Here is a 12,235-nt window from a genome sequence, read left to right on the forward strand (position 1 = left end):
AGCTGTAGACAAAGAGGATCTGCCAAATTGCCCAGGCTCTGGGCAGGCAGGCAGGCTCCTTGCTACATGGCTCGGAGCCAGCCCTTGCTTCTCCACGAGCTCTGAGCTCTGGTGGCATCTTGGCCTTTTGGCTGCCTCCCTGCCCCCTGCCCCTGCAGTCCCACCGGGGCACAGCGTGCAGATGTCCTCCGCAAAATGCCTCAGGCAGAAGGCAGCGAGCCTGGAAAAAGAGGTTTAGTGAGCGAGGGAACATCTGGATGCAGCAGGCTGAGGGAGCTCAGGACCTGTGAGTCACAGCTGTGCCTGTGACTGGCACTGAGAGGCAGCCAAAAACCCCAGGGGTGGCTGTGGGGCTGCAGGCATGGCAGAAAACACAGAGCTGCAGCATAGCCTGACCCTGCCACTCATTTTCCTTTCCTCTAAGAGCACCTGGTCCTCACTCACTCCCTTCTCCTGTGTGTGTGTTTTAACTCTTTGCTCCCTTTGGGATGAGACTGGGTGGGGAGATTAGCTTGAATTAAGAGATTACCCGTTCTTCCCCAAGTAATCCTGCAGGGAGCTTCCAACTTGTCACTCATTAAAATCCCCAGTCCCTTTCCCATGGAGGTTTCCAGCAAGCTTCCTGCTGCCTTCATGCAGAGGTTATTAAAGCCAATCCCCCATCCCAAGGGCAGAGAGAGCAGGGCCTGAGCCACACTGTCCTCACCCTGATCCTGCAGGAAACTGTTCTGATTTCCAGTGTGGTCACCCAGGGAAGGAGGTGCAGGCAGCTCTGACAGGCAGAAAAAACAAAATACCCACAGAAATTCAGGTACAGGATTTTTTCAGGCATTATGTTAAAGAATGCCTTAAGGAAAGATTACAGGATGGGGTAGGGACACACAGCAGCAACATCCAGGTGGCAAAGCCAGGAAACCCAGGAGATTGATTCAGTGCTGCTGTCTTGAATTCCCTGTAGGGTTTTAATGCTGTGGAGACTCATGGTGCCACCAGGAAATAAAAACAGTAACTGGAACAGGATAAAAAAAAAAAAAAAAAAAAAAAAAAAAAAAAAAAAAAAAAAAAAAAAAAGAAAAAAAAAAAAGCAGTGGTGAACTCTGTGAGGTGAGGGAAGGTAAAAGCTGGAGGAGGACAGCTCTGGTGCTTGCCAAAATGCCTGTGGATGATGTTTATAATTTACCCAAATCCACTATAATGCCTAGTCAGATCTTTCAGAGAAGAGCTTTGGGAAAGCCCATTTTCCATAGGATGCAGGGAAAAGCACAGAGGCAGAGCCCAGGAGGGCAGTGCTGTGGGCACACAGGTGACATGGCAGCTAAAGGGTGTAGCTGTCTCTCCACTGATGGACACAAGTCATAGGACTCAGTAAAGCATCTTTGAATTGCCATGAGGGTCAGATGAGAAAACAGCAATCCCTAAGACCACCAGCCCACCCCAAACACTTGCAGGACCTGTCCTCCCAGAGCAGGGAATCAACACAACTTTTACAGCATTTCCCTCCTTTATTTTTCAAGTTCTGTTTGCTTTTCTGTCTTTTTGGCACAGCACATCATTGAAGGGACACTTCTACTGGGCTGTTCAGTGTGCTGGGCAGGGCACTTTTCACCTCCCTGCAGAAAAGATGTGGGTTATGCCTTGCAATAAGCTCCCCTTGGTATCTGTATCCCCCCCGGTGTCTCTGTGTTGCTGATTGGTTTTGCTCTGTGACTCTCATGAGCCTCATCTCAGCCCTTCTGAGCTCACTGTGCAGGGCCTGCAGAGTGCACAGAATCACCTTTTCCTTTTGCCAGCCTCACTCTGAATGTGCTAACCAACCCAAGCCCAGGTGGGAAACCACAGTTCTCATCTAGCTGATGTTTTCCATCTAAAAACTGTCCAAAAATTCTTCTTCTTCCGTCCCAGCTACTTTGAGATCAAGGTGATTATTTCATCCTTCAGTGTTTCACCAGCTTCTTGCAAGGGACTCTGCTCAAGGCTGAAGAGAACTGAAATGCAATAGGTTATCTAGTCTTATCTCCTGATTTTGCCACACTTTCAAAGAACTCCAGCTGCTAAGTTTTCCTCCTCCTGGAAGCTGTGCTGCTTGTGCCAATCACATCCACCAGGAGTTCTTGCCTTAATTCCCATTTCAACCTGTTTGTCACATCTTGAGGGGAGTAATTTCTGGGATTGGAGCTGGTGCCTTTTGGAAATGCCCAAGCTGCATTTGTTAACTCCAGTGCAATGGCAATTTTAATGAAACTCCACCATTCTGTCAGTAACAAACCCCCTTCATTTCCCATTTCTTCCCTGAGCCCACTCTTACTATTGACTTATTGCTTTGTAGGTTATGAGACTGTTCCCACATATCACTCTCTGACATCCACAACTGCAGGGTTTAATTATTTTGGAAAGCAGTAGCTCTGTGGTGAATTTATCAGGGAACAGAAAAGTGCAGCTCAACCATGCAGTGGCTGGTGGTGTTGACTTTACCCAGCTGCACAGGATGTCACATCACACTTGTACCCATTCAGCTCCCTAGAACCACACACCTTATTTTAATTTTTATTTCTATTTCTATCCTGAGCCTTTTCCCTTGCTCTTTTCTCCTCTGCAACTCCAGTAATTTCTCCAATTCTTTAGGCGTGTTCCTGTTTCCAATTTGCTGAAATTATTTTTTCTTTGTTTTTTTTGCCTTTAGCATTTTGCTCTTACCATCCCCCACAGTTTCCTTTCCTGAAGAGTGCCTGCTTTGACTTCGGAAACACTCAAAATTGTCCTTCCCTTCCCTTCCCTTCCCTTCCCTTCCCTTCCCTTCCCTTCCCTTCCCTTCCCTTCCCTTCCCTTCCCTTCCCTTCCCTTCCCTTCCCTTCCCTCTGGGACTGTCTCAGATCATCCTTCAACAGCATCTGTGCCAAGGGAACTGAGTCTAATTTCCTTTTCTTCTGATCAAAAGATATTTTGACTAGTTCCTTCCTTATCACTGCAAACTCCTTCCTCACCCTGGGTGTGCTGTCACTCTGCTGGGAGCCTTCCCCCTCACTGCACAGTTGAATTTAATTACACCACAGCCACCCTTATTACACAATCCAACTTCATTTGTGTTTAGGCAGCTTTTAGGTGGGTTATTCAGGAGCAAGCAAACCCCACTCTCCTCTGCTCTCTTACCTCTTCAGGTATTTTGGAAACAAGTATAAAGCCATTATTGTCGATGAGGAAGCAGTTCAGGATCTGCAGAGATGGAAGAGAAGCAATATTAAAGATTATTTTTTTCCCCTGTTGGTGGTCAGGATGGAGCAGTGTGAGGTTGTGATGATGAGCCATCTCCATGCCAAGCCCCACTGCTCGGCTGCCATGAGTTTGACACAATTCTTGTCCCTCTCTGCCTCCATTTGGAGATATTGAGTTCATGGGCTGTGCCAGAGATTGTCTCCAGCCAGGGCTCTGTGCAGGCCTGAGCCACACTAAAGGCAAAACATCCTTCAGGAAGAGACAGGATATTTGGAGTGCTCTTCTCTCTAGTAATATGGTATTTAATGCTTTCCATCTTCAGATTTCAGACTTTTGTAACCACCTCACTAAACAACCCTCTCCCCACCACTGAGTATCAGTGCTGAGCTCATTTTTATTTTGCAAAGCAGGGAACGGAGGCACAGAGTTTAGGTGAAAACCTTTAGGTCTTGCAGGGAAAAACTAGGAAGCAGAGAAAATTCTGCATGAACATACAACAAAAAAAATCTCTGATGATCTCCCTTTTCAGGGCAGAGGAGCTCCTGTCCCACATATTCCTGAGAGCAAGGCTGAAGCATGAACACAAAGGGAGGTGTCCAGCATGCCTGTCATGCTGACAGCCACTGTTTGTTTGAAGATCTGGGATGTCAGGGAGAGATTTAAAGGACTTTCACTGGCTGGAATCCCAATGTCTCTGTCCTGGCCCAGCTTGGGGAAGACCTAAACTGTGGAATTGTCTCATTAATATGAGGTTCTGCCCCAGCTGGGCAAGCTCTGGTGAGGAGAAAACAGGCAATGCATTTTTTGGGGAGACAGAGATCTCCACAAAGCAGGGGGTCAATCACACCCACCCCAGGTACAGGGGAGAGACTGAGGTGACTTACATCATCCTGGCAGCTGAGAGGGCAGGCACCATCCACGCCACTGCACTGCAAGGGAGAGCAGAGAATGAACCAGGGTGGGAAGGAAACCTCCAGGCTGAGCATGCAGGAGCCACTCTGGCATCACTCCCCCTCTGGCCCTGAGGCAGCAGCAGCTACAGTGACCCCACAGGTCTCTGCTTCACTCCCCACACACCCCACACACAGCCAGACAAGTTTTCCTTACTCATTCAACTCCAGGTTTTCCATCAGAACATCCAGAACCTCAGAGCAATTTATAAATGGTGCAGCAACACAGAAAGAACTCAGGCTGGTGCCTCTGAGGAGGGGCCCTGAACAAAGGAATTTCTGAGGCTTTTATACCCTCCCAGTCCATGTGTGTGATGGTCTGGGGTGGCCCTGATGTGACATCTGCTCCTGCTGTGCCTGCAGGTGGCTGGACACCTGGCTGTGCCACTGTCCCCTGGGCTGTGCAAGGGTCAGTGCCAGTTCACAGCCTGGGGCTCCCAGAGCTCCCCCTGCACTCAGTGTGTCCCCCAGCATAAACTCATCTTCCTGCCTCCCCCTGGGACTGCCTGGCTAAAGGTTTCCAGAGCAGGATCCCAGAGAGCTCTGCAGCTCAGCTGGCATTGCCACCAGCACAGCAGGGACAGCTCAGCCACTCAACTCTCCCCTCTTCTATGAGCAACATCCCCTTTCCTGAAGGTTCAGATCCTGCACCTGCACCTCCCTGACATGCCCCCAGCAGGACCTGTGCACTCCAAGCAGAGGAGGAATTTGTAAAGAAAGGGTGAAAGCAAAGGTTACTGTGCACCAGGGAGAACCCAGCACTCATTTCAGCATCTGTTAGCATCTGGACTGAGAACACAGCATGGTATTTTAGATCAGGGTTCTTCTCAGGCAGGGATTTGTTGTTGTTGTTGTTGTTGTTGCTGTTGGTTTCTTTATTCTCTAATGATAAAATAGGATGTGAATGGTGCACACGTAGCCCAAGGCAGCATCCATTTCTTTCATTTAGAATTTCTGCGTCGCGGACTTGACGTGTGTTTGACAACACTGAGCACTGAACTGGGGACACCAGGGGTTAAGTGCTGAGTAACAAAGCCCTTCAGGTGCTTATTGATTTCATAATTGTTCACAGTTCACCGTGGCTGCGTGTGTGCCTGTCTCTTTGTGTTATTTGTTAATTCTGTTTTCTCCGGTGGCAGAGGGAGGAAAGCTGACACGGTGCTGCCTTTTCTGTGCACGGAGTCCCCTTCCTGCCAGGGGTTTGCTGGGGTCAGGGGAGGACACTGGGATAGCACACAGCCTGTCTGCTCTCAGCCAGCCCTCACTGGCTTCTCAAAACCCTTAGACATAAAATCCAACCCCCTTTCTGGCCGATTCTCAGTAACAAGGGGTAAATTGGCCATTCCAGACCACAACAAGACAGTAACTTTCAGTTAGAATTTGTTTCTCCCCTTGAGCTTTGCAGAACAAACCCCATTTTCTGTCCCTCTGTTTGACTTCAGAGGTTTGTGGATGCCTGAGCTTGTTTCAAATCCCACAGCTCTGTGATACCACACGTTCTGAATCCAGCTGGCTTTTGGAGACTCTAGGGATGATGGCTTAAAAAAATTCCTTTATCCACAGCTGCAAGCACCATCCTCACCCCTGCCTCAGCACAGAGCAGCACGGGGCTGTTTTATTTCCCTGGATGTGCTCCTAGAGGTGGCTTTGTGCTTCACCCTGGCAGGTTCCTTCCTTTGGTCACAACAAACCACACTGGTGGCCTTGGGGGAGAACAAATACAGAGCCCAGATATCAGAACACAAAGCCAGGTGAAGCACAGGGCTTTTCCACAAGGAGGGCTCGTGTCTCACACATCCTCCTCAGCAGAATGAGGGGCTGAGTCTCACTGCCATTGCACTTCCAGACCTGGAGGAGTTCCAGCAGTGCCTGGTGCAGGGCTGGACACACAGGAGCAGCAGCACAGCCAGGAGCCTGGTGTGAGAGCACTGGCAGCCTGCAGGGAGCTGAAATGAGATGGGGCAGAGCTCAGCCTGAGCTCCCTGGCTGCTCTGAGACCACACCTGCTGCTCCATGGGCACAGCCCACCTCTGAGCATCCTCCTGCTGCTGGTCAGGTCCCCGTGACACAGAGCACTTTGAGCTTTGCCAAAGACACTTAATTACTGTGAAGACAAACACAGCTTGTGACGGGTTTGGACCCTCTCCAGTGGCTCCAGACAAGGGACAGTGCCTATAATGTGCTGGCACACAAATGACACAATTAGGAAGCCAGGCTGTGGTGAGGCACGCCAGGATGCCTCCCTGGCCCCAGCTTTTGTCTACTTACATCACTGTCATTGGGCTGGGAGGCACAGCGTGGCCATCCAGAGCAGCACAGCATCAGGGGAGGCAGCAGAGAGAGAGAGAGAGAGAAAACAAAATCTGTTAGTCATTCCTCTGTCCAACAGCGCTCTCACACCCTGGGCAAGCACAGGGAGACTTTTTTCACACCAGCACACACCATGGCCAGGGCTGGCAGGCACTGGGCACACAGGCCTCCTTCACCTGCTCTAATAAATCCTCCCAGCTGCACCAAACACCCAGGAGGGCTTCTCTGAGTGAGAACTGCCTGAGCAGGGTTTTTAAAACGAAGCTCTCTGTTGCTGTTTCAGTACATGCTCATGTGCTTCGCAGAAATCTTTTTAGCTCAGGTTGGGTTCTTGTGATCCCCCCACCTGTGAGGATGCTCCTGCCTCCACAGAGCAGCTTCCTGCCCTCCCACCTCCTCTGTCTCATCCTTGTCTGATGACAGTTCCCTCTCCTGACAGCAGAGAGCCACTTGTGCCGTGTGTGTGCTGCTACACTCCTGTCATGCTCAGCCCTCCAGCAGAGCTCCCTGGGAGGAAAGCCTGGGGAGAAAGCCCCTGGCTGGTAAGGGAAAGATGTTTCATTTTTCTTTCTCCACAGACCAGGGGAATTATTTTAATTATTCCACGTCTTTCACTCCAGAAGAATATCTAATATTAGGACAACACCAAAAGCTTACCCCTGGAGCAAATCAATTTTATTTTGGCAAGCTGGCAGTGCTTTGTTATCATTATCAAGATGATAAGAGGAGGCAGGAGATTTTATTTTTTTTTTTTTCTGCGTGTCCCAAATTGCAGATTTCCACGAGGCTCCTGAAAGGCTGAATGAGCACAAGGCATATTCCCACAATGAAATGTGTCAGATGCAGCAGAGCTAATGGCAGGCCAGGATGCTGACACTGTCACCACGGCATTGGTGCCATCAGAGGATCACACCAATGTGTGACTTCACACTCATCTACCCCATGAATCTTTTAATGGGAATTCCACAAAAGCCCTCATTAAAATGCCATTGCGTGTGATGTAACACGGCATCGACCTTGCTGAGGAGAAACATTTAATTGTGTCCCTGCAGGGGTTGCTGATGCTCCTACCTGTTGCATGGCCATCCAAAACTTGCGTTGGAGCAAATCCAGTTTTATTTGCACGCCCACCGCTGCAGGGAACAAAAGGAGGGGCGCGTCAAAAGAGGGGCATTAAAGACAAATACAAACTGGGAAAAGAGGAGTAAATATTCACTCGAGGTGATGGGATGGAAATCACAATTGTAAAACACAAATCTGCTCCCAGGTGTGAATGGTAAGTGCTGAGTCAAGACTGCCAAGTGAGAGTCAGAGGTTTAGCAAGGGAGAGGAAAAGGGGACACTGACTGCACCGAGGTACTGAGATTTCCCTCACACTAACAGATCAAAAACCACCACAACAACAACAAAAAATCCCCCCAAAGCCCCCCAGTGTGGCATGAGCTTTTGCCTTTGTCTTTTTTCAGATCTGCCTGGCCAGAATGGATGTTTATGATTGCCCCAGCCTCAACTCCTATAACCACGCAGCATCAATCAGAAATAAAGTAGGCCAGTGAGGAAGGGATTAATTTGAAAACCCACCTGTCTCAAGGGGGAAGCACAGAGATTTGGATTTTTCCTAAGCCACTACAAAAGCACAGAATCAGGAATGCACCTTGACAGGAAGTGTGGATCGTGAGCAGTGATTTGTTACCTGGTCCCAGCCTAGTGCACGGTGGGCTAAACAGAGCTCTGTGTGTATCTGTGTTCCTTAATGAAGTGTGTCCTAATTTCCTGGCTTCATTTCCCTTCTATTCCCAGCATGGAGCTCCTGAATGAAGGCAGAGCTGCAGAGGAGAGGGAAGGGTGCAGGGTCTCCCTGGCAGGACAAGCTGGCTGTCCCTGTGAGCACACACAATAACCAGTGCAGTCGTGCACAGCCTGCCATGGTGATGGGGAACAACTGGGCTGTGTGTCAACTAGTTGAATCCAAGAGGAATTACAGCCTCAAGCAGGACCTTGAAATAGAATATAAAGTGCAAGTGAAGGAGAAAAAGAAATACAAGGGAGGGAGATCTGGAGCCTTTTTTTTTTTTTTTTCTTCGCAGCCACCAATATCAGGAGGATGAAGTGTTGCTGTTTCTACAGATTTCCTCTGAATTAGAAGGAGCTTCAAGGGGGGGGACAGATCCTTTAAATCTGAATCATGCCGTGTGGGTGCTTTTAAGCTAACAGTATGATCTGATGCTCTAATTCAGATGGGTATGAATTAAAACTGGAGTGTGCAATGGGTATTTTTCCTCGCCTCATGTACAGAGACCCTGGCACCTGGCATCAGCTCTGCCTTTTATACCAGTGTCCTTGTCACATTCCTGCTGCTGGTACATCTTACAAATCCCGTGTATCAGGGGCACATTTCTCATCCAGCTCTCCCTGCTGCAAAGTGAATCTGACTGCCTGTCTGTGGGGGAAAGGGATGATTCTGTAGAGCCGCATCGCCCTAAGCCTCGCAGAGCACAGACCAGACAAAGAATGCAAACAAAGGAAGAAGGACAGGACTGGGTCTGGCCTGGGCTAAGATCCCCCAGCCCCATGGAGGATCTGGTTTGGCTGGGTGGCCCTGCTGACAAACTGGCACTCTGTGACAGCAGGCGAGCGGTGCTGCTGCTGCTGCCGCCGAGTCCCACGGGGCCCACGCACCCAATTTGGTGCTTTAAATAAACCCATCCTTCCAAACCAGCTCCAGAGTCAGTCATCCCCCTTACCACAGCAGATCACATCAATGGGACTGAGCATCACCCAGGACATACAGTTTTCATGAGACTTGAAGAGGAGTCGATACCTGCCTGACTAACCTTGCAGTGCAGACCTACTCAGTGGTTCGTGTTTTTGCCAGGGGGAACACTTGGCGTCAAAATTGTTCTTCTTGTAAATTCTCTGCCCAGGAGGCATAAGTAGCACATACCCAGCCTGGACAGAGCTGCCTGCAATATGATGAAGAAGAAAACCTGGGGGGTTGCACTGGTGGCCAGGGGGAGGGACAGAAAGTGGCAGCTACTGGCAAAGAACTGTGAGAAACTTTAACACATTTGGGTGACCTGAGTAAGACATGGGAACTGAGGAGAAACAGGCCAAAATCAACCCCCCTCCCTGTGCTAGTAACAAATAGTCATCTGTGCATCTTCACACTGTAGGTGAGGTCAAGGAGAAAGGAGGAAAGCAGTGATTCAGCCTGAGATAAGGATGATGCCAGAGCTCAAGTGAGAGGGAAAAAACCTGGAATTTACTCCTCTCTGCTGGTTCCAAAGAGTAACTGGTTGTTAATGAGCCTTTTTGCTCTGGTGGCAAAGAGAATGCTGCATCAGGGGGAAGATCTGAGCTCCATGAGATGATGAGTGGCTGTTGCAGAGCTGTTGCTCTCTCCAGAGAGACTGTGGCTAATAGTTTTGTTCCTCCTCACACGCAATCTACCTGTGCCACTGCAGCAGCCCAGCAATGCAATAGAGCAGGAGGACAAGCAGTGCTGGACACCTGGCACAGGTGACACATCACTGTGGACACGGTGCCCAAAGCTGTGCACAACTTCCCACCCTGCCTGCAGAGTCATGGCTGCAGTGGGCCCTCCCTGGATCTGGGCACTGCTGCTCCTGTGCAGAGCTGAGCCTTCCCCTCCACCTGTTCATCCCTCTGCTGAGCATGCCTGCTTCATTAGCTCATCCTCTGCCTGCCTCTCTTTCTGCCTGCAGTGTCTCTGCCTTCTCTCTTTGATTATCCATATGTTCTTCGCTTAAGGAGCTTTCCCCAAGATTTAATTCTGGGCCCTGCTGCACAACAACAACAACAAAAAAAGGCATAACAAAGCCTCAAGGTTGCATCCTGCAGAGTGCCTATCAAGGTTTACCTTGCCATTCACAACCTGTTTTCATGGCAGGCGCTCCAATGGTTACATAAAAGCTGTGATTCAAATGGAAGGTACCAGAACAGCAGAACAGCCATGCCTGTGCCATCCATTTGCATTCTCTACTCCCTATTTCTAAAATATTCTTATTTTCCCCTCTCGAGTCAGTAACTTGAAATTTTACTTTGAGTCCTCTAAAAATTTGACTTAAGAAGTAAAATTTGCATTCTCTACTCCCTATTTCTGAAATATTCTTATTTTCCCCCTCTCGAGTCAGTAACTTGAAATTTTAATTTGAATCCTCTAAAAAATTTGACTTGAAAAGATAACTTCCTGTTATATTATAAACATTTTAATAAACGTTTAATAAAACTTCCTGTTATATTATAAACATATTAAAAGATAACTTCCTGTTCCTATTATAAACAGCCTGTTTATAATACTGGACCTGATAGAAGGGGCAGTTTAAGTAGATCAACAAAAGAAAAATTATTGCAAATGCGAGCTACTGAGATCCTCATTGAGATGGAAGAAGGCAATATAAGGGTCTGATTTTTGGAGGGGAAAGCTACAGGAGGCCATGGGAGAACACAGAGGAAATCCCAACAGAGTTAGTGGGGTGGATTTGGCTGTTTCCTGCATCCCTGTAGCAGCAGGAGATGTCAGGGAGGGCAGGGAACTGCCTGTCACTGATGGATGTCACCACACCTGACACATGCACACAAAGTTCAGGGGAACGAACTATGGACCTTTCACCCATTCCCCTCATCCCTAACAGCACCCCCTAACATCCCCCCCAAATTTTCCCTGCATCCCACAGGAAGGGGACCCAGGGCTGTGCTGGGCACCTCTTGGGGGTGTCCCTGCTGATGCTCTACCTCTCCATCACCGTCCCTGCAGCACTTTTTGGAAGGGGGTGCCGTTCTCCCAAGCCCCCTGGGTTATCCCCTGCTGGGGTGGGGTTCTCCCAAGTCCCAGGTTGTCCCCTGCTGCCTCTCCATCGCTGCTGCACAAAAGCCGGGGTTCTCCCCCTTTCCCTGAGTTCATTGCCATCCTCCGGAGCAGCGGGGAGCTGGAGGGAGGGGAGGAAGTGCTCGGCTCGGTGCCTTCTCTCCTAACCTGTGCATGACCAATCCACCTCCCGGGGGGCTGCGGGGAGCTCCTCCCGCCCCGGCATCTCCTCGCATCCCTCCCCGAGCCCCTCTGGCTGCTGCCGCCGGCGGAGGGATGGCAGCGAGGGCGGGATGAGGGGGAGAGCGGCACTGACAGCCCTTTCTCCAGGAGGCACTGAGAGGGATGGAAACCTCCCCAGCTCCTTCCTCTGGGTGTTTGGGAGCAGGTCCTGCCCGCCTGGCGGGGTGACTGGCTGTCTGTGCGTGTGTCGCTGCTGCCACCGCAGATGTGCCCCCGGCTGTCACCGCACCGCGCACAGCCGCTCCCTCTCCCGCCTCCCTCCCTCTTCCCCTGTCCCCCTGTTTGTTATTTACGGCGGATCACGGTCCCTTTCCCACGCTGTCACCCCGCCGTGGCTCCCTGCCCTCGGCGCGGGGCGAGCGCCCGCCTAGGGAGGGCTCCCTCCAGCTAAAGTCCACTTTCTGCTGCCTTTGCTTTGGGATTGTACCGCCTGCCGAGAGCTGCCGGGGCTGCCATTCTCACGGGAGGCTCCATTCCGGCCTGACAGAGGTGAGTAAAGACTCGTGTCCCTTTGGCGTTGTGGGTTTTTTTTTATTTTTATTTTTTTTCCCCTCTCCATCATCCCCATCCCCGGCCGGGAGAGATGCGCGGAGCTGCCCCGCAAGGCAGCGGCTTCCCCCGGGGAGGAGGGTGGCTGCCAGACAGACAGACAGACAGACAGGCAGGCAGGCAGGCAGACAGACAGACAGACAGC

At 50.3% G+C, this 12,235-nt stretch overlaps 1 protein-coding gene across 1 annotated transcript in view; it reads right to left on the reverse strand.

The window, feature by feature from the left end:
* CACNA2D4 (calcium voltage-gated channel auxiliary subunit alpha2delta 4) overlaps positions 1–12,235 on the reverse strand; it is a gene marked incomplete at both ends in the record, with an annotated part of 122,963 nt that overhangs the window by 16,071 nt on the left and 94,657 nt on the right. The window contains 4 exons of the mRNA XM_083860114.1: positions 3,148–3,210; positions 4,095–4,139; positions 6,429–6,443; positions 7,542–7,603. Coding sequence (XP_083716240.1) covers positions 3,148–3,210; positions 4,095–4,139; positions 6,429–6,443; positions 7,542–7,603 — 185 coding nt within the window. The remainder of the gene's footprint in view (positions 1–3,147; positions 3,211–4,094; positions 4,140–6,428; positions 6,444–7,541; positions 7,604–12,235) is intronic.

This window comes from Zosterops lateralis, assembly GCF_965231275.1.
Source record: "Zosterops lateralis genome assembly, chromosome: 4".
In the NCBI taxonomy this organism is placed as follows: domain Eukaryota; kingdom Metazoa; phylum Chordata; class Aves; order Passeriformes; family Zosteropidae; genus Zosterops; species Zosterops lateralis.